This window comes from Poecilia formosa, unplaced genomic scaffold (genome assembly GCF_000485575.1).
Source record: "Poecilia formosa unplaced genomic scaffold, Poecilia_formosa-5.1.2 Scaffold156, whole genome shotgun sequence".
Classification (NCBI taxonomy): domain Eukaryota; kingdom Metazoa; phylum Chordata; class Actinopteri; order Cyprinodontiformes; family Poeciliidae; genus Poecilia; species Poecilia formosa.
The window spans coordinates 254,981-282,501 of NW_006800095.1; the positions used below are offsets into that span (position 1 = coordinate 254,981).

General features: G+C 35.4%; 2 protein-coding genes across 3 annotated transcripts in view; one reads left to right on the forward strand and one right to left on the reverse strand.

The window, feature by feature from the left end:
* Nucleotides 1-153: 153 nt before the first annotated feature.
* acss2l (acyl-CoA synthetase short chain family member 2 like) lies at nt 154-21,253 on the reverse strand. Of its 2 annotated transcripts, XM_016677480.1 has the most exons (19): nt 20,857-21,253; nt 20,608-20,787; nt 18,915-19,110; nt 15,903-15,994; nt 14,668-14,771; nt 11,233-11,305; nt 11,052-11,127; nt 9,694-9,766; nt 8,791-8,928; nt 7,794-7,964; nt 7,583-7,716; nt 6,701-6,833; nt 6,431-6,487; nt 5,104-5,184; nt 4,848-4,956; nt 4,666-4,734; nt 3,074-3,250; nt 531-605; nt 154-450 (listed from the first exon to the last, which is right to left on the reverse strand). In XM_016677480.1, the coding sequence occupies exons 2-19, from the start codon at nt 20,726-20,728 to the stop codon at nt 323-325; spliced, it is 2,007 nt and encodes a 668-aa protein (XP_016532966.1). In that variant the 5' UTR covers nt 20,729-20,787; nt 20,857-21,253; the 3' UTR covers nt 154-322. The 2 variants fall into 2 exon arrangements, with proteins under 2 accessions (XP_016532966.1, XP_007564246.1); XM_007564184.2 differs by lacking the exon at nt 20,857-21,253 and having other exon boundaries at nt 20,608-20,850.
* A 1,359-nt stretch (nt 21,254-22,612) lies between these two features.
* ndufv2 (NADH:ubiquinone oxidoreductase core subunit V2) overlaps nt 22,613-27,521 on the forward strand; it is a 9,495-nt gene continuing 4,586 nt past the window's right edge. The window contains exons 1-4 of the mRNA XM_007564185.2: nt 22,613-22,762; nt 23,743-23,805; nt 25,320-25,382; nt 26,759-26,875. Of these exons, the coding sequence (XP_007564247.1) occupies nt 22,721-22,762; nt 23,743-23,805; nt 25,320-25,382; nt 26,759-26,875 (285 nt within the window). The 5' untranslated portion in view covers nt 22,613-22,720. The remainder of the gene's footprint in view (nt 22,763-23,742; nt 23,806-25,319; nt 25,383-26,758; nt 26,876-27,521) is intronic.

The window sequence follows — 27,521 nt, forward strand, 5'->3', positions numbered from 1 at the left end:
ATTAATTTCCCTGAAATAACTGCCTGTGGGAGAGTTTTCTGCATTTTTGCGCAAGAAAAGGCAGAGCTGCGTTTTCAGGCAGCAGCTGCAGAGGATGATTCCTGCCACATGGGGGCGACATTTAGCCACTAAGAATAAAGGTGCAACAACAAAAAAAGGATGACACGCTTTATTATGGCTGGATTAATGTGGAAATATACATAAAGTGTCAGCAGGAAAATAAATTACTTCAATAAAATCTGTAATATTTTGGCCCAAAAATCTACAATAAAAACATTTTCTTTGGCTTTAAAAGTTATTTTCTACACGTCTGAGCGCCTCCTCAGGCGGCGGCCTCGCTCCTCTGGCTGAACAACACCTCCACCACCTTGGGGTCGGCCAGCGTGGAAAGGTCACCCAGGTCCTTCTCGTTGCGCGCGATCTGCCGGAGGATTCGCCTCATTATCTTTCCTGAAGAAGAGGAGGATGATGAGGAGGAGTTGAGCGTTTTATAGGAAAACAGTCGAGGAAGAGGAAGCAGCAGACGTTACCTGAACGCGTCTTCGGCAGCGCTGGGGCGTTCTGAATAAAGTCTGGTGTGGCGATTGGTCCGATTTTCTCTCTTACTAAGAAGAGGACGCAGAAAAGATGAGAAATTAACAATTATTTTTTAACATAACTTAATATAATTTCTGTTTCGGTTTTAGGACATTATTGATAGTAAGTTATTCATTGTTTTATACATAAAAGCACTATTTGCTCGTATTTATACCTAACAAGAACTTAAAATTAAAATTTTAAACTTGTTTATGAAGCTACATCAGTTCATTAATCAAACCTTTTATTCTGGACACTCTAGAAGATATTATTACAAAAACATGAATATTTTTATATAATTTAACCTTAAAAATGATTAAAGAAACATATCGGTGTTCTGATTTAAATTAGATAAATGCTATAAATTTTAAATTATTCCTTTTTTAAGTAGAAGTAAAAGAATAAAATCTGATTTATCGGACAAGATTTAATTTTTAAGTATGTTTAAGTTAATGGAAAAGACAAACATCTGTTTTTTAGATGTTTAATAGTTTTTTTTAGGTTTAAAGTGATAATAATTGAGCTAATTGTGTTAATTACTTAAATATGTTATTAAAAGCAAACTGGATTGAATTTGCATTGTATAAAAAGTTTTAACTATTTAATCTTTTCAGGCATCATTTATGACAGAACCAAACTTTCAACAAGGACACAAATGGGATATTTTTTAATACATATTTGATCTTGAGGATTGATCATTAAAAATGAACATTCTAGTTAAAAGAAGCTATTGTCATGAAGTGCGGTGTTGGTGGTGAGGCAGAACGCAGGCAGACCCAGGATGTAGATGAAAAGATGGTTTTAATGAAGAGAATTTAGCTCTGAACAGTCCAAAGAACGGGCAGAGCGGACAGCAAGGCTTGGCGCCGGTAGCAGCTGAACTAAAGAACTGATGTACGGAGCTACAAGACTTCCCAGAACTACTGTGACGACTGACAGACAAACAACCGTGACATATGACAAGGGACAGATGTTAGACAAGGACCCCACGAGAGACAAAGACAACAGGTGGACTTAAATACACAGGAAGTAATCAGGGGAACGAGACACAGCTGGAAACAATCAAGGGGAAGACAGGACAGCACAGAGACTCACAAAATCAAAACCTAAAAATAAACACAGAAAACTCAAATCCTTATTATTTTTACCTGTACATCAGTGTCCAATAAACGCCAGTCTGTGTTTATTTGTACGATACATCTTGGTTAGATTCATAAAATCTAAAATATGATGTACGTTTAGTCAGTGCTCACTGTTTTGCTGGCTATAAAACTCAGTAATGTAAATATATCCAGTAGTATTAACTGAATATCAGATATCATGAATCGGGTATTATATATCGCATATAGTGTGCTGCATATTGTCAGTCATATATATAGCATTGTATGTAATCTGGCAGATATTGTATATTCCATATTTTACCTCATTTACTCCATGTTGTCCTTGATTTATTGTACATTATCCATGGTATATAGCTTGTTGCATGTTGTATATTGTGCATCAAATATCACATTTCGAACATTGTGTTTTGTATTTTACATCTTTAAAGCAGTATTTCTCAAACTGTGGTCTGCGGGCCACTGGTGGGTCACGAAGGACAGCAAATAAACAACCGTTTATTTACAATGACGTTAGCTCAAAGTGTGATGCTCAGCTAGCTTACCAAAGGATTGTGTTTAAAAATAATAATGGATAAGTGGCTTAAGGCCGGTTCACTAAAAGGAAAACCTGAAGACACTGGTGGAAAGTTTCTCAGGGTGAATTGCAGAACTTTTGTTTCTGAATATTATTACGATACACAGCAAGCCACAGGAATGCAGATCTAGGTCTGGGGAGTGTGTTGAATGCGACATGACGATGTGTGAACAGTGCTGCGCCCCACGCTGACTAACTGCATCTTAACACCTAAAATAAAACTATTCATGTTGACTGACTGAAAGAAAATGTTTATTTTTGCCAAAGCAACTCAAATCTATTTTTCTTTTATTATGCTTCCAAGCTACAAATAGCCCTGAAACATCACTAGCGCTCACAACACTTGTAGTGAAGAACTTTTTTTGATTTCCATGTGTTTTCCATCACTAGAAACTTTCAGAATCTGTAAATAACTCAAAACGTCCCAAGTCGACTTGTTCATAGTTTTACTGTGGCCCCTCACATTTAAAAAACAGCGCCACCTTCAGGAGGAACAAAAACAGTGAGTTGAGCAACTAATGCTTTCATTTCAGGTTGTATATATAAAGATGTTGTGTTATTGCGTGGGCAGTTTCTAGTTAGGTGGCCAGTGAGTGTTTGTTAAATGGGGTAAGTGGTCCTGAGTTTGAAAAAGTTTGAGAAAAACTGATTTAAAGGTTTATTGAAGAGAGTAATTAATACAGTAATTAACAGGCAGCAGTAAAATCAATATGATTAAAATATTTTTTTAGTAATTTTCTTCAATTTGAGCATGAAACTATATTCTCCCACCAATGTCCCCATGTTTGGGTTTGAGCCTCACCCAGCATCTTCAGCTCCGCCACCATCTTCTTGTCGAACTCCCGGCTGTCTTTGAGGGTGACGAAGCAGTAGAGGCACTCTCCCTTCACCTGGTGAGGTCGGCTCACCACGGCGGCCTCTGACACGGCCGAGTGCAGCGTCAGCGCCGCCTCCACCTCCGCTGTGCTCATGAGGTGGCCTGGAGGACGACACAAAAACACACAATCCCACTTCTGTGTGAACGATAGCAGGTTTTAGAGCGGCCCGCCCGCATGCGCTGAAGAAGAACGGTGACGTCACACAGCTGTTAACGAAGTTATAATGGATGGAGCTGTTAATGCAGGGGCATCGAACTCGCTTTCAGTTTCTGCCACGTTAAGATCGCAAAGGGCCAGAATATATCGATAAACCAGATAAATGTTTAGAACTGTCTCTGCATTTGATAAGTTCTTCTTAAAATGAAAACATATCTGAAGGTGCGTTCACACCAAACGCGTTTGGCGCGTCTGGTTTACATTCAAAGTCTGTAGATCTATCAAAATCGCGCCGGCTGTTGTTTTCCACTGCTGGCCTATTTGTTTGACGCACCAAACGCTCCAAGTCGCTCCACAACGGGCCTTCGACGCGCCTCCACATAGACTTTGAATGTAAACCAGACAAAACGTGTTTTGTCTGAACGCACCATAAGTTTTTCACTTCAATCAATTCTCCTGAATTTTGCCTTTTTTTTGTTGTAGTTTTTAGCAATAGATTGTTAATTTAGGAATATTTGCAAGGAATTTTACAACATTTGAACTTGTCCATGATGGTAAATGTGTCTTAATTACTTGCAAATACTCGATCGCAGACCATGACTTGTGTAGAATATACTGCTACTTACAGACGGGAGTTGGCATCACTTCAAAGCAATATTTTTGACTATTTTTTGGAAAATTTTAAATAAACTTAAAATTATGCATAAAAATGACCATTTGTTGATTTTGCATGAATTTCCACAATCACAGTAAAACTGGAATGGTTGACTAATGCAATTTGGTGGTAAATGGATAAAAACACTTTGATTTCATTAACTAAACAATATTTAAGCACAAAAAAAGAAATATTTAAAGTTAATTCAGGCTGTTTTTCTCTATTGGATGGATATTGGCTGATTCTAATCCTGAGACATCTGTATCGGTGCATTCCCAATATTTATCGGATTTAATCCGACGTATGGAAGTGGCACAGATTGGACTTTTTGGAGTGAAAAGATTGGGATGGGGCTGCTCAGACTGCTGTGAAAATGTCTGATATGGTTTGCATTTGCTAGCTAAGGATGTCAACTCTGTTTGCTTCAGCCATTGTTTACCTCCGTATTTAGTGCGTCTGGCTTCTTCTGGTGCCGAATTATGATGCATGTCTCACGACAATGACATGAAGGTTGGATGAAATGCGACATAACTGTTCAGACTGCAGATACTTATCTGATTTAGAGACGCATATGAAAGTTTCACAAATCAGATTATTTTGTTGTTGTTGAAAAGCTTGAATTCACATTTGTCTTCTGTGAGTGTAGCCAAAGTCAGACTGAGCACAAGGTCGACAGGAGGAAAGGTGTGACTTTCTGAAACCTACCCGACACGTTCAACATGTCGTCTATCCTCCCTGTGATCCAGAAGTATCCGTCCTTATCCCGCCTGGCGCCTGAAGAGGAGAAGACAAGCTGCATCACCTCTTTAAAAACCAAACATCCGTGACCTTGTGAGAAACGGAGATGTGTAGTCGGTTGACGGGAACATTTTATTTTGACGACTCACCGTCACCAGTCACATAAAAGCCAGGGAATTTCTTGAAGTAAGTGTTTTCGAAGCGTTCGTGGTTTTCATAAACTGTGCGCATTATTCCCGGCCAGGGCTTCCTGAAAACCTGCAACAGGAAGAGAGAGGCGTTTACTCATGCACAACATTTAAATTCACACTTTAATAAGATTTTAGCTTTAAATTCGGAAATGAAAGCCTTTCTTAAAAGTCAGATTTGAGAGCCAGAATGGTTTGGTTCTGCTGGGAAGCTTACCAAATAACCTTCAGCCTCGCCTTCCACTTCTTCTCCATGTTCGTTCAAAATGGTCGGCTCTACTCCGAAAAAAGGAAACGTCTGAAATATGAAATAAGACAACTCAGTTCTTTCATTCAGCAGTCCCCCTTTAAGTTAAATTCAACTCAAAAATACTTTATTAATCCCAAATGGAAATTAAATGCGACTCTTGTTATGCAGGTTTCTTTAACCTGAATTTCATCTACAGCAAAAAATATTTTATCCAACTAATTTTTACTCCCCTACAGCATTGAACTAAATGGGAAAAAAAATCAAGTAGTTTAAGAAAGTCTGACAGTTTATACTCATAAAAAAGAAATACCATGAGATTACAAGCTGTAAAATATTAGATACTTTCTTCTTTACATGGGAAAACTAAATTATTAAGCTGTGGTGAATAAACCAATTGGAATTGGATATTCAATGCTGACAAATAACCTACAATTTAATGATTGAAAATATTTTCAAAATAAATTCAAATACTACCATGGTAGCCAATTTTACTAGGCTCCATGAATTCAAATTTATAATTTTGATGTAAAAATGACGCTTTGGAGCAAGTGATATGCCTGAAGCTCATTCATATCAAGTTAAAATTTAAAAATTCAATTTTATTGGTTAATAAGAAACTAATCAGTAACAAGAATCATTGAAATGACAAAATCCCTATTATTTTTTATTGGTTTAAACCCAGAAATACATCACGTCTGATCCAGTGGATGTGGGGCCTGAAAGGGTTCAAGAGTTGAAGGATCTCCTGTAGCAGTCTGTATTACAGCGTATCAGAAGAAGCCTCTGACTGAAGACACTGCTATTTAACATTCTCATTAACAAGACGCTTAGAATTGTCTGTAATTTTCTTGATTATATGAAGAATCCTCATTTATTCTTTAATTAGACCTTCATTGTGAATTAAGACGGATGAGAGCTGAAGATCTAAAGTTGCTTTTAGCTCCTAAAACATCCAGATTTTGATCTGAACAACCAGAGCTTCCCAGTGCTGCCTTGAGAAAAACGTTAAACAATGAAAACCTGAACTGAAACTGTTCTGAAAACATAAATATCTGCCATATGTCGGATCTAGCAACAGCTAATGGAAGCACTTGTTAAATAAAGTAAATATATTTAAAATTTTTGGTTTAGAAATATCTTACAGAAAAAATGTTAAAAATGTTTGGTTAATTTACTTGATTCATAATATTGCAGAAATGTGGAAAAATTCAAAGCAGTTCATGAACATTGGCGTAATATTCCGTCTCTTTTAAACATTTAGATTTTACTTATCAGAGCAAGTCGTGTCACTTACAGCTGATCCTGGTTTCAGAGGCGTGGCGGCAGGCAGAGGCGTCAAGACGTGACCTCCCTGCAGAAGAATCAAAAACATCCCTGACACATCGACACAACGACCATAACATAACGAATCGCAGCTGACGTCATGACATCAAGTAGTGGGAATCCAGGTGAATCTTAATTTAACCGTTCAAACACCAAAGGTGCCGTAAAAAGCATCAATACGAACAGTGGAAACTGAACGGAGGATGAAAATACGGCGCCAAAATATTCAGCATCCGCTCACCGTCTCCGTCTGCCAGAACGTGTCGACCACGGGGCATCGCCTCTGGCCGACCGTCTCGTAGTACCACTGCCACGCCTCGGGATTGATCGGCTCGCCCACAGTACCCAGAATCCTCAGGGTGGAGAGGTCGTACCTGGAAACATAAAGAAAATCCTGAAAAACTGACACTGATTGATTATATCTACTCAATATGTAATATTCATATTGTCACCATGACAACTGCTGCTGGCCGATAAATGGTTCCAGAAGTTACTGTGATAAACGATAATATTGTTGATTTAGGGTCAATTTGAAGTACGTAATATGTTAGTAATTATGAAAAAACACACTCAAAAAAAAAAACTTAAATTCTAATGAACATTTAACTCTGGAACTGAAAGCCATTTCAAATATCCAAAAAAATAAAGAAAACAACAGAAACCAAAAATAAAATGAACTATGAAATAAATGAAGAAATTAGCAGAAAACAGAAATGGTAAATGTTTAAATGGTTAAAAAGCTGATAAAAAAGTTTAAAAAAAAATAGATGAGACAATTTCAGTATTATGAAGTAAAAAAAGATAAATGCATAAGACTAATGAAGATGAAAAAGTCATTTAATAATAAACAGAAAATGGAAATTTTATATTCAATAAAAAAAATCAAAAATACTTTTTAAATGAAATAAAACTCTTAACAAGTGGTTTGTATTCAGAGCAGAGAAAACCAAGATTATGATCCGATTATTATCACAAGGTTAGAAAATAACCAAAAAATGAAGAAAAAAAGTTTTAACATTATCAAGTTAAATAAATAAACCAACAATAAAAAATACTATAATTTAATATTTAGTGAATAAATTTTGAATCTGTTCCATAAAAAGAGGCGCGTTAAACGGCTCACTTCTGCAGCGGTTCCAGTCCGTACTTCATCAGCAGGCGGATGGCGGTGGGAGCCGTGTAAAACTTGGTCACCTTGTACTTCTCTATGACCTCCCAGAACCGGCCCACATGCGGGTGGACTGGGATTCCCTCAAACTGGAATCACACGACAACATTTAGACCGCAGGGAGCGGAAACTCTGGCGTCGGGGCGAAGCTCTGACGTTCACTCACGAGGACGCTGGTGGCGCCGTTTGCAAGAGGGCCGTAGGTTATGTAGGAGTGACCCGTGATCCAGCCGATGTCTGCCGTGCACCAGTACACGTCGTCATGGTGATAATCAAAAACGCACTTGAAGGTGAGGAAGGTGTAGAGCAGATACCCGGCGACGGTGTGGACGACACCCTGTTGTGATTAAAGAGGTAGTCTGAATTGGAAACGAGAGGCAGATCAAGGTTTTCTGTAGCGTCCTGGAGAAGCGGTAGAGCACAACCAACAAGAATCGTTGTTTTTCCAGCAGCCATTGTTCAGCGCAGACAGCGGTAAAGCCAGCTGAACAAACGTGCTGGAGCTCTGGTTGCTAGGTAACGGGCTGGGCATTGCTGGGGTTGCTAGGTGACGTTACATTCCTGAGCTTTTTGAAACAGCCAAAAAAAGATGGTAACACTTTATTTGAAGGGGTGTGCATAAGACTGACATGACACTGTCATAAACATGACATAACACCTGTCATGAACATAAAGCAGTCTTTATGAATGCTTATGACAGTTGTCATGAAGAGTCATTCGGTAAATATTGACACTTTTAATGCAAAGTTGCTCTAAAAGTTGCATTAAAAGTCCATTAAAAGTGCCAACTTTGCATTAAATCATGCAACGTTGGCATTTTTAATGGACTTTTAATGCAACTTTTAGAGCAACTTTGCATTAAAAGTGTCAATATTTACCGAATGACTCTTCATGACAACTGTCATAAGCATTCATAAAGACTGCTTTATGTTCATGACAGGTGTTATGTCATGTTTATGACAGTGTCATGTCAGTCTTATGCACACCCCTTCAAATAAAGTGTTACCAAAAAGATGAACTTATTGCCAAAAAGTGTCTGGATTGTTTGTTTTTTAAAGCGCTGGGGCCGTTTCTAGAAGCCGTGCTTTCGCGTAATAGCTCCCATTTAAACTCTGACATTAGTTTGACAAACTGTGGAAAGATACTTTGGCGAGATCCATTACTTTAGGTTTGCCAGTGGAGCCGCTGGTGTAGAGGATGAAGAGCGGATCTTCGGCGTCCAGCCATTCAGGCTCACAGTCCTCAGAGGAGTCGCTCATCGCCTCGTCCCACCACTCGTCCCGCTCCGAGTCCCACGGAGTCTGGACTCACAAAACACAAACCTGCTCGACATTTAAATTCATCAACTTGCATCCATATCGTTATCCTTCTCTGAAGTTTTTATTTATTTCAAAATGTTTGAGCGCTTAAACGTCTAAAGCCAAATTCCTTGTTTGTGTGAACAAACATGGCCGATAAACTGGTTCTGATGCTTTAATGCGCTCTTGTTTTTTTAACTGGAAATGTTTTGAATTGATTAGGCATCACAACACGCAGCCACAAATGGCTAGAAATAATCTTAAAAGGTTTTTCTGGGAGATTTAATGGTTTTGAGTAGATGTAGAAATTAATGTGTGTGACAGGATATCATGGCCACTCTAAGAAAAATAAAATACAATGAAGAGACTAAAGTAACATTTATGAAAATAAAGTCATAAAATTTATTCAACGAATAAAGTTGTACGAGCATAAAGTTGTCATAATATTACAAGAATAAAATTGTACTGAGAATAAAGTCTTATTTTGAAGTTGAAATATTACCAGAATAAAGCTGCAATATTGACTTTATTCTTGTATCATTTCAACTTCATTCTCATGCAGCTTTATTTGTATTTGTTCTCATAATGACTCGTAATTTTTTTCTTTTTCTTTTCTTATTATGAGCCAAATATGTCACGCTAATAAATGTAAAATGAGATTAAACGATGTTTTTCACATGGGTTGTGCACGGAGAAGAAGCTCACTTTATCACAGCTAAATGTTTCCTTGTGGCTCAGTTTTAAAGGATGAAGCTGAAACATGCAGACCTGTAGTTTGTTGCATGAAGCTCTGACTCCTTCATGCTTTATAACCAGGCACTTGGTGATGCTGGACGACCCTCTGTGAGGAAAATTACAGAAAAGAAAAAGGATGTGAGCAAACAAGCAGCTTTGCTTTCAAAGATTTTAACATTCAGTTTCATTTTGATTTGTCAGATAATTTCAGTTTCATTTATATCCACGATGCCTCTGATCATTTATGAGGAATTTCAGCTTTTTGCTGGGGCTTTGGAAGCAGCGTAGTTTTAACCTGCTTCAGTTTTTGTAAGAAATTAGAATTAAAAAAATCTCCTATTGATGTACAATCCGGCTACCTCGGATTATTAGGGCCACGCTAAGAAAATATAAATAATATAAAATACAACAATAACATTAGAATGTTATGAGAATAAAGTCAGGCAAGAATAAAGTGGAAATAATACAAAAATAAATTCACATTACGTCTTTATTATCCTAAAAATTTACTTTATTCTTGTTTCATTTCCACTTTGTTATACAACTTAATTCTAGTAATGTTATGATTTTATTCTCAAAATATTATGACCATCCTGATATTTTTACGGCTTTATTCTCGTAATATATTGTCCTAATTTTGACTTTATTCTAATGTTATTCTTAATTTCAACTATAGTTGGATTTATAATTTTTCCAATTATAAATAATTTAATACAAAACATAAAAAACACTGATGTAAAGTCGAGCAAGTTTCAGTTGTTTTTAGACAAAATGTTTTTCTTTAATAATGGAATTAAATTATTTGTTTATTTGAATATTTTAATTTATTTCTAATGTATAAAAAAAGCTTAAATAAAAAATCTGCAGAATGTAAATTTTTATATCCGATTAATTGATTAATCATCAGATCGATTGATTAATCGTCAGAATAAAAGACAGATTAATCGATAACTAAAATAATCAGTAGTTGCAGCTGTAATGTTGACAAATAAAATGCACGACATGCAACACACAGTTGATTAGGGCCTGAAATTTCGCCTCAGTCGTATTTTTATCTGCTTCAGGTTTTGTTCCAGTCTTTTGTCTCAAACCCACATCTGCACCTATGACTCTTTGTGTCCCTCGGTTGATAACCCTTCCCAGCATGCTCTGCCTTTTCGCTCTGCCTTTTCGCTCACGTCCCTCTCCGGCGCTCGTTCCCATTGGAGACAAGCAGCTCGGGCTTTTCCTGATGGATTTAAGTGCTCCATGTTGCCCGGCAACCTGGTAATCTAAAACCCTGGCGGTCTGTTGTTTGCAGCCACTCTGATAGCAGCTGACTGCACTCTGCGTCCCATTACCGGCAGCGGCTTATGTAAATACGGCTGGTTGCTGGGAACTGGGAAACCTACTTCTCCCTGCTCTTCTCCAGCGCCTCGTCGGAGATCTGCTTCAGGTTGATCAGTTTGTCTCCTCTGTAAACACCATCTGTGGGTGAGGGATGTGCAGCAGATGATGAGGTGTGAAACCGAACAGATGAGTGTCGTTTTTGCAGCCTGCGGGTTGCTGCAGCAGGACTGTAGCGTACCGTACCTGCTGTGACCAGAACGCTGCTCTGGGCGTCCATTATTCTCTCACACAGAGACTCTGAGGAGAATCCTGCAAACTGAACAGAAGAAGAAGAAGAACACTAGAATGATTTATCGCGATTAATCATGATTAATTGATTTTTGAAATAACTGTCAATAGGTCAGTCACAATAACAAATTTTACTAGGAAAAAAAAATGCCCCAGAAGTTTTTGGGGTAAACTGTTATTGTAGTTTTGAAACCATTTTCAAACAAATTATATTGCTAATGGCATAATCAAAATGCAATCATCTACGCAGAGATCAATAAACCCTTAATTCTAATGAATATTAGAATTAAACTGGAAGATATTTTAAATATCCAAAATAAATAAACAATACAGCATAAACAACAGCAAATGAATCATGAAGTCTGTAAACAAAACTGTCCTTCAAAAATGGGCTAATTGAAAGAATAATAATGATTCTGAAATGATTAATCGCGATTAATCGTGAATAATTTATTTTTGAAATAATCGTCAAGAGACCTGTCACGGTAACTAATTGTACTGGACGATAAATTGTCCCAGAAGTCATTGCGTTAAATTATGATATTGTAGTTTTGAAACCATTTTCAACTAATATAATGCTAATGGCAGAATTATAATGCAAGAACACATTGTTAGAGATCAATACACTTTAAATTCTAATGAACAATTTACACTGGAACTGGAAGGCATTTAAATATCCAAAATAAATAAACAATACAACAGAAACTGAATTGTGAAGTCTCTGTAAACAAAATTAGCTAGTTGAGACCAAAACACCAAAAAGTCAAGCATTCACTAAAGGAATCATTGGCTTTTTGGTAATAATATGTTTATTTTCTTATTTAAAAAAGGAATCAAATGATTTGTTTGTTTGGATCTTTGGATGTATTTCAAGTATTTTATAAGAAATTTAAATGTTTAAATAAAAAATCTGCAGAATGTGGATTTTTAAAAATATGATTAACCAATTAATCATCAGGATAATCAATTAATCATCAGGATAATCAATTAATCATAAAAAATAATCGATAGAATGCTCGATTACTACATTAATTGTTAGTTGCATCTCTAAAGAAGTTAAGTTTTTAACGAAATCGGCACACATCTTATTTTTATCTCTAATTACAGACATCTAGATCTGCTGGATGAAACAAATCTGAGACTTTATTGCCTTAAGCTGTTGGTTTTATCTGGTTCTTATTGCTGAGAATAGACTAAATTTGGTCAATTGATAGCTTAAGTTTTTTTGTCTACAGTGATTTATATGACTGAGGATTAGAGCCAAACTAAGAAAATTAAAAATTATATGACATTACAGGAATAAAGTCATAATATTAGGAGAATAAAGTCGAAATTTGACAAAAGTAAAGTTGTGAAACTATGAGATTAAAGTCATAAAATGAGAATAAAGTCATAATATTAGGACTTTATTCTCCTAATAAAGCGTATTACTTTATATTCATAATACTAGTAGATGTTATTCTACTGTTTATTCTCATTATTTAATTTATTTTTTTAGTATGCCACTAACATTCATCTCTTTTCCCACAAAACATATTTGCTTATTTAAAATATTACATTTTTAGTTTATTATAAACAGATAAATATAGTTATCACTATTGTTTTTGATTATTTTATTCTTTATTTCTTCTTCTGGCCTGCGAATACTTTTGATCTAAGTTTGACCCACAGGCCTTTATTTATATAAATAAAGAGATGACATTCTCTTATTTCCATTTATAGCTGAGTAACCGCATCCGTCCGTCCGCCAGCTGCTCCTTTAGACGGCTGCCATCTTGTTCTCAGGCCAAGGTTGACAGTTCATGGAGTGTAAAGTTTCAGCGGGGATGGCAGCGCTTCAGGTCACGACAGACTCTGGACTCAGCAGAATGTCGCTGCGTTGACTCGCCTGAGTATCTTTCATGATTATTCATAATGATCAGTAACAATCCCGACCAGAACAATAATAATAAATACATATTGGCTCAAACCTGGGAGAAAATGCAACAGAACCAGGCCTCTGTTGGTCACGCAGAGTTCACCTTGGAGGCTGCGTTTATTTTTAACACAGCCGCTAACCTACGCCTGGACGGGGAAGGTTAAATCACTAAAATAGCTTCCCAAGCTGGAAGCAGCCAGTCGTGTCTGACCCATTTACTGAGTGCAGGTGTTGTCAGTTCTGCATTCACAGAGAAAACAGCTGATAACTGCTGGCAGTCTGCGCTGACAGAAACGGAGGGTTTCTCTCTGGAAATGGGGGCAGAGCAGCAACTTGCAACATGGTCGTTTGTATAAATGAGGACAGCATCAACTTACCATGTGGGAATGGAGCAGAAATGTCTTTAGAAAACAAAACGAGACCAAAAGTTTATATTTGGATTCTCGTGGAAGGAGGGAAAAGTGATTTTTAAAGAAGAAAAACTGATTTTTAATTTGATTTAAACAATAGAGCAACAAGGCCTGTTGCAATAAATCAATTAATCACATGGTAAACTAAAATAAGCTCTATTATATCATTTTGCATGATTTATTGTTTTTCTTTTTTTCTTTTTCTACCAAAATTAGACAACAAAAGTCTTCAGTCTGCTATTTTGTTATCGACTAGCCCTTTTTTTGAAGGATAATTTTGTTTACAGAAACGTCATAATTTATTTGGTTTGTTTATTTTAAATATTTAAAATATCTTCCAGTTCTAGTGTTAATTATAATTTAAAGTTTATTGATTTTTAAGAATGTGTTCTTACGTTATTTTTCCAACATTATGATTGTATTACTTCAAAAATGGTCTCAAAAACAGCAATATTGTTGTTTAATGCAATAAGTTTTGGGGAAATTTATTGTTCAGCTAAATTTATCATGACAGGCAAACTTAATGTCAGATTTCTGAAATGAGTCATGATTTTGAAATTAAAATCAGAGTTAAATTACTTTCAGAATTTCTACTTTAATGTCAAAATTCTGAGACTTCTGAGATCATAACCAGAATTCTGATTTTTAAATCAAAATTCTCTGAACTGTGAGATTAAAATCTGTTTTTCTTTCTTTTTTTCAGCGGCCCTGGTCTTCTCTCATAGTTTTCAGCCATGCACAGGAAACATAACTTTACCAGAGTCTGAGTTTGTTTTCTAAATGAAAACAAACTCATTTGTTTCACCACCAAACTATAGTTTCACCATAAATCAATATGAAACTATAGAAAACTTTCACCGCCCTGCAGTTTTACACCCAACTGAAGTCTGTTGCTCCTCCACTCTGGTAATTACGGGTTTGTCCTCTTCTAGGACAAAATCTAGCTATGGACGCTTAAAATAGCCTTTTTAATCAGCATATACCCAGCCAGAGGAGGAGGTTTGTGTGTATTTTCCATGTTTTCTTGCTCCTTTAACAGCCTGAGCAGGCGGCCATGCTCACCACCACGGAGTGGACGGCTCCTATCCGGGCACAGGCCAGCATGGTGTAGACGAGCTCTGGGATCATGGGAAGGTAGATGGACACTCTGTCTCCCTTTCTCACTCCTGGTTAAGCAAACAGAAACATGATTATTTAAGTTTTAAGGGTTAAATTTAAAAACAAAGTCTGTCAGAGGAACAGTTCAGCTAAGACTGAATTATGACTGTAGCTTAATATGAGAACAAATAGTTGGGATCTGGGCTGCTGATCGACTTCTCGCCAAGAAAACTGAATGCCAGAATTGGATCAAATGGCAAACAGTATCTGTTTATTTATTTTTTAAATCCTTTTACATTATTCCCCTCACAGATTTATCAGTTTAGTAGTGCATCATGTTTATCTCATTAAATGTGGAAAAAAATTTAAAAAGTTATTTTGGTCTCATTTCTTTGCGTTATAAAATTAATAATAACATAACATATTCAGACAGTTTATAGCTACTGTTGATGGTCTGTAGCTTAGCTAGCTATCCACCTAACTACATATTAAGTTAGCTAGGCAGCTAGCTACAGATTAAGCTAGGTAGACAGCTAGCTACATATCAAACTAGGTAGATAGCCAGATAGCTATCTGTTCTTAGATAGATTTACATTCTTTACGCTATACAATTTATTTTAACATGTGGATGAATTATTGCTAATGTTGATAGCCAGCAATTTAGCATGGCATTTACCTAGCTCTATGTTTAGTTAGCTATATTATTGGCTATATAGCTACCTAGTTATATAAATTATCACTACATGTGTAAAGCTAGCAAGCTAAGTACTTAACTATTTAAGTAATGAAATAGATAGATTGCTAATTACTCAATGTAATTAGCTTTATTATAGTTATATCTAGCTATATAGCTAATGATTCACAAGCTTTGTAATTAGCTAGCTAGCTATCTCATTACTTAGGTAGCTAGAAAGTTAGAAGCATATCTACGTTGTTAGTTAAATTCAAATTTAATTCAAAAATATTATATTCTGAAAAGGCCTCTGACATAAGACACTTACATTATTTAGATAAACTAATTAATGCCTAACTGGTGTTCTAGCTAGCAAATAGCAATGGGAAGCAGAGTAAAAGCAACAAAAATGTAGGTTAGTTTAATGTTACTTTAAGGTTACATTCAATATGTGAGTTTCATTACATTGATTTACTGTCAGAAATCCAGTATATTGTACAGAATTTTGCTGAGGTGACTTTCTCACCCATCCTCTTGAGCACATTGGCACAGTGGCAGACGTGACTCAGCATCTGGCCGTAGGTGATGGTCGTGTGATGTTCAGGTGAGTTCCCCTCCCTGTAAAAACAACAAAACGATTATTTCTGTATTGATTCATGAAGCATTCTGAAGATCCTGTGTGCTGGCAAAAATAATGTAAGATTTACTCTGAATACTCATTGAAAACATAGAGGTTTTATTATATTGACTGAGCCAGAGAGGGACAGAATCAGCATCTATTAGTCAGGAAACTGCATTAGTGCACATAAAACACGTAAATTACCAAAATGGTGACGCAGTGCGGTCCAGCATTGTGAGAGCTGTGGAGTTCATAGTGGAGTCAATCAGGTCCAGTTGTTACCAAGTCTATATTTGGCTTGGATGTTTGTCAGGACAGCTATTTACAAAATCACTTGTCATTATGCCTGGCAAGGCAGCAGACAGATTCATAGTAAAACTCTAATGTAGGACAGAGCACTGCAAAAACAATCAGGCTGAAAATATGATGGAATAAATTAGGAATCGGTGATGGGATGTAACATGTCTCAAACTTTCTGACTTTACAGTAAAATAAAAGCAGCTGTTATTTAAATATGTTCAGTAGCCCAGTTAGTGTGTTACTGTTACATAACGGAAATAATGTCATTATTTATTTGACCCATTCTTTTTATCCTTAAACAACTGATGCCCTTCCATAACTTTCTTCAAATACTCTTTGCACTAAAAATTGCTTTCATCTGAAAAAACACCTCAAATTTGGGAGTGAATGTAGTGAATTTGGCACCATGTTGTCATTTGTTGTCCTGCTTCAGTCTCATTTTCTTCCTCTATATAGTTATGCTTGGTATTGATATTAAATTACACAAATTATAGCAATTTTGTCATAATGATGTAGCTTAATGTAAGTTGGTTTAAGACTATAAATGTTAATAAATATGATTAATAAGTTAAAAAGTCTCTAGCTAGCTGTACTGTAATTAGCGTTTTCCTCATTTCAATAGATGTCTATATGTAGCTTGGCTAACCATACAGCTAGCTACCTAAGCTAATGTCTAGTTTGAAAGCTAGCTAATTTGCAGTGTTAAATTGACAGATAGTTAGACGGCTCTATGTAGCAAGCTAAACAGATAATTAGATTGCAATTTAGGTGGATACCAAGTTAGCATGCTATCTATTTAGCTATCTAGCTAGTTAGATAGCCAAGTAGACAGCTAGTCATCTAGTGCTGTAGTTGTATATCACTCTTTAAAGCCTGATACAAGAGACGAGTTGTAAATTCATTTATTTATTAATTAAATTCACTTCTTTTTATCTGCGTATAAAGTGTTTTGTTCATGTGATTAAAGGTACAATAGCTATGAAAGAATCAAAATACTTTATGTCTGGAATATTTTTCAGCTAAACGTCTTCCTACACATTTCTGCACTTCCCTTTGTTGTTTTGTTTTGTCTGATCAAACCCTTAATCAGATATTTAAATACTTTCTGTCATCAAAATCCAACCTTCAGTCATAACAGTTTAGATGATGGTCAAAACAAACCATGCAGCAGTCACTGTAAGCTAGCAGATCGACCGTTCTACGTATCTGGAAACTGTGCAGGAAAAGCGTTTGCAGCCAGCACATATAATGTGTGGGTTTTGTTTTGTTTGGTGCAAACAGTATTAAAATGCTTGGATGATCTGCAGCGTGGTCATGTTCCACTGAACCCCTATGCTGCTGATCTGGTAGAGCAACTGCTTCTTGTTTGCCAAAGCTTCTGCAGTTGACAAAGCAAATATCTGCCTTCATGTATTGTTGCAGAAACAATAGAAAGTACAGCAGGTACATAAAAAGCTGAAAAGAATGTAAAGTGGAACAACTAAGCAACTACAACTAACAAAATAACAAAAACTGAAGATGAAACGACTTTGTTAACTTAAATGAAAATTGTAATTAATGGGCAAAAATTTTAACTGGAACTATAAAACTAAAACTTACTGAAATTGTAGATGTTTATGATATTATTTCTCTTTTTCACACACAAGCAGTTTATGTCAGAAGTCGGCAAATTACTGCTGGCGGCTGCTACGCTAGTCCGCAAAATGGCGGCAGCAAAAGTTGGGAGAAAACGCCAGTCAGTTGGTTAACGCTGACTCTGGCAACAATAATAATTGCTGCCAACAATAATTGCATAGTTTTTTTTAAAATAAAAATACTGTTGAGTGTTTGTTCCCGACGTGTGATTAATCACAAAACGTTTACTTTTTTACTTCTGCGCCTAAAAATGAACCAAAGTATGAAAAAATTAAATCTACCAACATAGCTAATAAACGCTAAACTGAAACTAAACAATAGTTTCCGGTTGCAATAATTCAGTTAATCACATGATACATCAAAACACATTTAATTATTTTTATTTGCATTATTTATTATTTTTTATCTTTCTACCAAAAACTGGATAGCAAAAGTCTTCAGTCTGGTGGTTTGGCCTCACCTAGCTGTTTATTTGACGGACAATGCTGTTTACAGTCATTTTATAATTAATTTTGTTTGTTGTTTTACTTGTTTTGTTAATTTTTGATAATTAAAATGTCTTCCAGTTCCAGTGTTAAATATTAATTAGAATCTAACATTTATTAATTTTTGAGAATGTGTCCGTGTTGTTATACTATTACCATTATATTACTTGAAAATAGTCTCAAAACATCAATATTATCGTTGATCGCAATAATTTACTGTCAATATAAACAATATTTAACTAATAAAAACAAGCAAGCACATTCTAAAAACTAATTAAAATTAATTAAATTACACAGAAAGTGACAATGAAATAAACTATAATGGAAAACCCAAAACTGTTAAAACCCTGAAACTGTGGCCGACATTCCTGCTGCTGCTAAGGAGTTGTCCAGTGTAGTTGGCAGCAGTTGGTTTTGACTGGAATATCTGACAAAGCTCAAATTAGTACCTTTATATTTTTTACCCTAGTGGGTTTTTTTATTATTATGTTTTGCTTACCAGTAATAGGCGACCTTTTCGCCGAGGTTCCCCTCCCTCACATGTCTGTCCAAGACGTTATAGCACATGTTGGTTTTGGCTCCTTCCATGCATTTGACGAATATGTTGCCCTTTGTCACGTCAAAGTTGTACTGAAGCATTGGACCGGTGGCTGGTTTCTTCCAGAAGAACTCATCTGCAACCTGCTTCCAGAACGCTGAAATAAATTCACATTTTAAGACTCGTTTTAGGGTGAAATGCATTGAAATACAGCAGTCTTTTTCAAACTGCGGTAGTCCGCGGGCACCCCCTAGTGGTAGTCGAGGTACTGCGCGTAAACGGCCGTTTATTTTACCGTGACGTCAGCTCAAAGTGCGACGCCACAGCTAGCTTACCAGAGGATTGTCTTTAAAATAATAATCGATAAGTGGCTAAAAAAGCGGGTCACTCAGAAGACAAACTGAAGAGAAAACAACTTAATTGATCGGAGAAAGCTAAGTTATACCTTCTGGGAGTATAGATGTGTAATTTAGCTAACGATTCGATTCTTTTGAACGGCTCTGTGCCGTTAACGTGTCTTCAGTTGGTGAGAAGAACTGTTCTTTGTTTTTTACGACTTCGCTTGCTAATAATGCTCTGATCACTAGTCAGAAGTTATTGTTGTGTCTATCAAACAGATTTAATCAACAAATAAATACAGTTGATAGAAATGGATGGATAATTTTTATATTTAATGGTGCAGAAGATATTTGTTTGTGCCAAAGCAGCGAAAGTTTATTTTTCTTTTATTGTGCTTCCAAATTACAAATAAAATATTAATGCCCACAACAAGATTTATTTTTTAATTTACGTGTGTTTGACATAATTGGAAAGTTTAGACTCCAAATTTTCAGAATCTATAAACAACTCAAAACACCCAGAGTCGATTTATTCATGGCTTTGTTGTGACCAGTCACATTTACAGTGCACTTCTCATTAGGACGAACAAAGACAACAAACAATAAGAGAGTTAAGAGCAGAGTTGGGTAGTAACTAGTTACATTTACTCAATTACATTTACTTAAGTAACTTTTTTGAAATGCCGTACCTTTAGGAGTATTTTTAATATGGTGTACTTTCTACTTGTAGTCAAGTGATTTTATTATGAAGTATCACTACTCTTGACTAAAATTTCCGGGTTCTCTACATGAAAAACAAACATTTTTTAAACAAAAATCCACCAGTCTCAGACACACACCTGTAGTTTTTGTTAAAGTTTCATAAGTTTTTTTATTGAAAGAAACTGATTTGGAAATTTTTTTATTTTACTTAAATGAATTATTGTCATTTTTGTCCTTACAATACCAAAATTTCTACTTGATCCATCTGATGGTGTAATTTTTAAATATGAAATGATTGATAATTTGATCAGTTACTCAGTACTTGAGTAGACTTTTTACCAAATACTTTTTTACTTTTGAGTAATTTTTTTTTTTTGGACAGCTACTTTTTACTTTTACTTTAGTAAAAATATTTTGAAGTAGTGCTAATCTTACTTGAGTACAATTTTTTGGGTACTCTAGTTAAGAGACTAATATTTTAATCTCCATGTTGTGTTATTGAGGGTCAATTTAAGATTATTTGGTTCTTGAGTGTTTGTTAAGTGGGGTAAATCATCCTCAGCCTGAAACGGTTTGGGATATAGAGGCTCAGAGAAGTGGGGAGTCTGACCTACCTTCTGGATTCTCCAGAGACTTCTTGTACATTCCCACATAGGAGCTGAAATCAGGCACATGTGCATCCCTTTGTAGGTCAGGAGGAGGGTGGTACAATTCTTCAGATTCAGGAACAACCATTTTGGAGGCACAGAGGCAGACAAGTCGAGTTTTTAATGATGAGTCTTTTCTGGTGAATCCTGCAGGGTGAAGTGAGAACAAGGCCTCCTGCAATGAAGCAACACAATTCAGCATGCATAAAGACCCACCTCTAATCCCAGATCTGCAGACTGCTCCCTCAATCTGCTTAGTGTCAGGACAGCCAATCGGCTCGCGGGATGGAGCACTCCCACTTTTTGGTTGGATGGGCCTCCACTGGCATGCTGATCACATTATGTTTCCAAGCCAAAGGCTGGCGGAGGAGAAAGAGGAGGAGGAGGAGAAAGGCGTGGTATGCTGCGTGTTGTGGATTCAGGCTGATGTTTGTTTTCAGAGAGACGGTAATGCGCATTCATGAGGAAAAAACACAGGAAGCAGCAGCTGTTTACTGGTGTATCAGGGGGGTCCAAACTGTGGCACAGGGGCCACTTGTGGCTCTTGGAATGATTTTGATCAGCCCACTAACTAAACATAATTGTCCCAACCAAAAACAACTTTTTGAAATAGTTTGTTTGTCTTCACTGCAATAAACACAAAATCTTACCAAGTATTTTTGGTCTACTTTCAAGTGCAAATATATTAGTTTTGTCTTATTTCAAGTGTACTAACTTACACGTAGCTTTTCAGCAAGATATAAGATCTTGTTTTAAGTCAATAATTCTTTAATATTGGTGAAAAAGTACCAGTTCCATTGGCAGATTTTGTCACTTATAAAAAGGGAAAAATGTATTGCTGTAAGTGAAATAATCTGGCAATGGAACAAGTACTTTTAAAAAAAAAAATCAATATTAAGGAATTATTGATTTAAACCAAGGTCTTATATTTTCTTGAAAAGTTACTTGTGAGTTAGGCTTGCATAATTTCAAGTGTATGAAAATATTTAGATCACAAACTATATCAAAAATATTTGGTAAAACTTAGTGTTGTTGCAGTGATTAAGTTTAAAATCTTTAAGGATTCATAGATTTCAGAAAAAAAAGTTTATTATCAAGCAAGTAAAGCTAAAAAAAAAAACAGAGGGAAAAAACCCCTAAATGTTTGCATTTTAAATGTACTTAATATTTTGGCCCCGAAGTTGTTTAAATTTGCGGGTTTTGGCCCCGGAGGCAGAAGGTTTGAACGCCGCTGTGATAAGCTATTGAGCAATTAAGCATGTGACGCTTTAGTTATACAAATAAGGTAGTCAGATTTGTTGTTGGAAATGGATGTGTAAATTATTATAGATGTAAAACTTCAATATGGTTTTGCAGGTTTGCCTTATTAAAATAAATGAATTTGTTGTTTTTTTTGTTTTTGGTGTCAATTGGAAAAATATAGAACAAAATGTTTCTGAGCAATAAAATAAGGATTTCAGTGGCTCATTCTTTGAAAAAACTTATTGTATTTAACCAAGTTTAATAAAATAATTCCAAGCAGATTTGAGGAGGCAGAGGGCAAATTTGTGTCATTCTTGAAATGTAAGTCAAGGGCCACAGGCAATCAGTCCAGGGGCTGGAAATGGCCCACAGGCCGCACTTTGGGCATCCCTGGTTTAGTGTTTACAATGTGTTCATTTTAGATATAAAATGTCATATTTTCTGTTTTTAACATTCTCTTGAGATGATTTACAATTACCTTACATGGGATTGTGTAAATAAGTTGACAAAATTAAGCTTCATAAAGTAAAACTATTGGATAAATTATGTATTAAACTGTAGTAATAACATTTTAACACAATACCTACTGCTAAATCAATTTCATTATACTTCAATTTTATAAAAGTGTATGTATATAGTGCCAATTCATACAAAAAATTATTTCAAGGCACTTTATAAATAAAGTTTTAAAGCAAGCGATCAATCTGGGATTGATTTAGTTACACAGAAACTGAGAAACGCAGCATGTGACGTCAGATCGTACTAATCGAGCGCCGGTGTAGATGTCCGCCGCCGCTGTCCCGTCCTTCTGCTGCTAACACGAACTCGAAGCTTCAGGATGTTTTTATCTTCTGCAGTTCGATCTGCTGTTTCGCAGGCAGTAAGTTTGGGTTTTTTTGCAAATGTTAACTATCTCAATCAGAAACTGTTTGCTCGGCAGATTGGAGAGAAAGTGCTGTGACTCTTCGCAAGGGCATGTAGCCCGGACAGCTATGCTAGGCTACGCTAGGCTAGGCTAAGCAGCGTTTGATAACAGTGACAGTAGCAGGTAGCTTAGCATCAAACTATCAGATATTTATAATTTGAAAGCTTGACAAACAAGACTGCATAAAGGTATATCTACTCCAAACGTACATCTTTGCAGACAAATTCGATACGTTAATGATTTGTGTGATTTACTTCGGATTTACAGCTGAACAGGAGAGTTTTTGGTGTTGATTTACACAACTGTACGGCGATTAAGTAAAGCAAATAAATATGACTATATAAGTATTTGAACCGTACCATCCGTATTTAAATATTAAATATTGGTTTATGCTACCATGTGAAACGTCGCTAATATAATAATTTAAGTAAATAATATATAATTTAAAATGTTACCAGTGGTTCAGTGAGTGACTTCTGCTATTCTTGTTTATGTGCTATGATGGTTAAGGTTCTTGCAGAATAATGCTTCATTTTTAGAATTTCTTTTACAATCTAACTTTAAATGGTGACATTTTTTTACATGATCAGCGTATCGTTTTATTCTCTGCAGTTTGCATGTGCCTAACTCATCATATAGTTTTGTATAGAAACAGGACTTGTGTGCAAACTCCATTTTGAAAAAACAAAAACAAACAAACAAAAAAAACTAAACATTTGAGCCAAATATATAAAAGTAAGTTTTTGCAAATAGTGGTTCTGTGTTTGTAGTGCTTTATATTTACTGGGGGGTTTTATTTTCCAAATTATCAGTTTAAAATGAGACTTGACAGTAAATGGGATTGTAAGTAATCCTGCTAGCAAAGCATACATATTTTTGTAGGTTAGGTTATTTTTTTATTATTTATATTTTGCCTGTCTTCCTCTGTGTTACAGGCCAGGCAGGTCAGAGGTTTGCATCAATCTGCTGCACGAGCTGGAGCTGGAGGCATATTTGTGGTGAGTTTTTCAGTTTCAAATCAATATCCAGGACATTATCTTAGGAAGGGTCCTTATTTTTATCATATACTCAGTGTTGTCTGGATAAAATTGCCAAGTTGGAAGTACTCAGGGCAATATATTTGGAAATAAAATTTAAAATATGAAAAGCAGTGAATTCTTTTAGTTTTGCCTGTGCAAAAATAATTTGAACTTGAAATATTTTAAAGAGACAAATTTATTGTAGATTCAAAAAAATGAGTCTTAGGCATTTTTCCTTAATGAAAGGAAGGTGTTTGCAAATGTTAACACCTTTGTTAATGAGGAATGATACACAGTCTCAGTCTGTGTATCATTCCTTCTTTCCATTTTCAATTGACAAGCAAAAGACAAAAAATTGAAAGTTGATTGGTATTTTCTTTGTTTTTGAATCGAAAATAAACAGACATTTTTAATTTTACTGATTAATTACTAGGGCTTACACATGACCTGGATATTGTTCTACAGGCAAAAGTTTGTTTTGCTTCCAACATAAAATAGTGTAAACATGAGACACTTTAGCTTTACAGCATTTATACAAAAGTCAAATTAAAGTCACTTACAAAAATAGTCAAAAGTTATTTTAATGCATAATTTTGAACATGAGCAGCTTAAGTTATCTTTATTAAGCACAAAGGTACAGTAAGCAATATTAAATAAACTCACTGGCTCTCTTATTATTCTTCTAACCAGATCTTCTCCTGAATTCAGCCTCCCTGATAATTCAAAGATTATCTAATCTTTGGATCAGTTTGTTTTCCTAAAATGTTCGAAATTCGGTGCAGTCTTAGAAAAAAAAAGAGATTTAACACCTGCATTATTTTTGTTTTGTTTTTTTTGTTTTGTTTTAGAAATGAAGTTGAACTTTGTGAACGACTCTCAGGATTACATTATATTAATTCTTCTAAATTAATCAGCCAATAACAGTACAGAGAAATTATGGCCCCCGCCTCACTCTGCACCATGTTTTTACTTGCTTAATCCCAGGAGCGCTTATTTTTCCGATTGTTCCCTTTTTATCCAGGGAATAACCTTTATTACCTGTTAGGCGCTCAGACAAACATCACATCCATCAGAAACTTGTATCTTTGCATATTTCTCTTGTTGTCAGAGACATTTTAACAACAAAAACCAGCCAAGGCTCTTCTTTTTATTTACATTTTTTTAAAGTTGCACAAAGGGGCATTTGCTGCTCACAAGGGGGCAGTGTGTGCAGAAGCAGAAATAATTGTCTGTTATTCGTCTCCTCCTTTCTGTGGTTGGAGAAAAACACCTGTTTCCTCTCTGGGCTTTCATGGCGCCGTCCTGGTTAATCTTTTGTAAACAAACTATTTAAGCATTAAACTAGCTGTTCTGAATCAGCTTTTTAATGCAATAAATTTTGACCTTTTAAGGTGATTTTTTTTCCCCAGAAGTTTGTTGTTATATATTTGGTAGAGACTGCATGAACTCTTTATAACCCAGTGTGTATTCTATATTTTTTGTTGTTGCTTCAGCACAGAGACACGCCTGACAACAACCCTGACACTCCGTTTGAGTTCACAGCAGAAAACAAAAAGGTAAGAACGGCTTCTGACGTCTGATCTGCTCCCCAGTGGGTTTATTTACATGTTTTTCCAGATCTTAGGAGGAAAAAAGGCAACTAACTCCTGACAATAAATAAATACACAAAACAAATGTTGTTAAAGGGCCAGAGGTATATTATAAAAATAAAATCTTAGATTTTTTCATATCAGCTCTAATATCCATTGTTTTTTATTCATCCAGCACAAGCAGAACATTAATTAGAAATAACAAATGTAGATTTTTGTTTTTTTTCTTTCCTCATGCTTCTCTTCCTTGCTGCCAAATAAAAACCTAAAAAAAAGAAAATAAATATATAAAAACTTAAATGTTGCCCTGAATGATTAAAAGCATAAAAACAAATGAGATCAAGACAGTATGAAATCTGATTTCCAATTTTAATCAATTAGGTTTTTCCCCCCTACAAAATGAAATTACAGAAAATATTTTCAAAATGTATCTTTAGTTTCTCTGATTTGTACAGTGCAGAATAACAGCCAGTCTACCAAAAGTTTTGTTTACTTACAAGAATATAGTGATAGCACAAAAAAGACACAATTTTACTAGAAAAAGAAAACAAAACAAATTAAAATGACAAGAAAGTTGTTTCAATGTGGAAAAACGTTAGTTATCAGCTCAGTTTGTGTAAATCTTTCTTTGAAATATACATAATTATTTGCACAGTCATGTCAAAGTCCTACTACTGTTTATAATTTAATGCTGATGTGATAAAAGATTAAGGATTTCTATCAAGTATTGTTTGTAAAAACCTTTATCAAAGTATAACTTCACAAGATGCTTATATTTTTATTTTCTGTGTTTGAGTTCTCATAAAATTCTGACTTTATTTTTGTATTATTTCAACTTTAATGTTGTAGGACTTTATATTATGTAATATTATGATTTCAGTCTCATAATTAAAAAAGAAATGTAAGCCTTTATTCCATCATAGCGTTGACTTTAATTCAGATTCCAAATAAATAAAATCTGTCAACATGCTTGTGAAACAAGATGGCCGCCCTGGGCGCGGTGACATCACTCTAACCTGTACAACGAGTGCATCGTGAAAAAAAGTGACGATTTTCCAAAGAAATAAATCTTCAGAAACAAAAAATTGGATTGACCGATAAAATCAGTTTATCGCCTGGCTCTATATTCTTACATTTTGTTTGCAATCATTTTTGTGGCGTAACTTTTATTTTTCTGTAGAGCTGCTTGTTAATGAAGAATAGCTTGAATATTTCAAAAATAAAACTTCTTTGAAAATGTCTGCTTTTCTAAGAAACATTTAAACACTTTGATTTTCTGATTATAAGTTGAGAAAGAAAAACAAAACAATGCTATTGAAGATCCTCTGTTGTTTCTTTTGCAGAGGATTGATGCGATCCTCTCGATGTATCCCGAAGGACACAAGCAAGCCGCCACCATCCCAGTCTTGGATTTGGCCCAAAGGCAACATGGATGGCTCCCCATCTCTGCCATGAACAAGGCACAGTAATTTCTCTAAAGCCTCTTTTAAACTCGCTCCGCTTTGAATGAGCAGAAACGACACAAACAAACCGACTTTGTCTTCTCTTTAGGCCTCTGAGTAAAGATTCTGATCATCTGATTAAATTAATCATTGATTTAAAGAAAGGTGCTTGAAATGTCACCAACAGTGAAGCATTTGTTTAGTTTTTTATAGTTTCTGAGCCAAAAAGAAAATTTATTTGATACAATTGATGTTTGCAGATACAGATTCTGATGAGTTTTTATTTTAAGTGGCAAAATGTCAAGAAAACTACTAGATTTATAGTTTTATGTTCTCATCTTCTGTGTAATTTAAATAGCATATTTGCTCTGATGATGCAAAATGTAAAAATTTGATGTCTTTTGAGAAATTCAATGCAAAATTTTCTGAATTTTATGATTGTTTTTTATAAATCAGAAACGATCATAAATTCCTCTAATAACTTTGGTCAGTGAATTATTTTAAATAGAGATATAATAACAAATGCAGGTTTTAGTGTTTTGTTTCTTTTTAAATTGAATAATTACATTGACCAGTTCCTTTAGAGCAGTGGTTCTTAACCTGGGTTCAACCGAACCCCAGGGGTTCGGTGAGTCGGTCTCAGGGGTTCGGCGGAGCCTCTGCC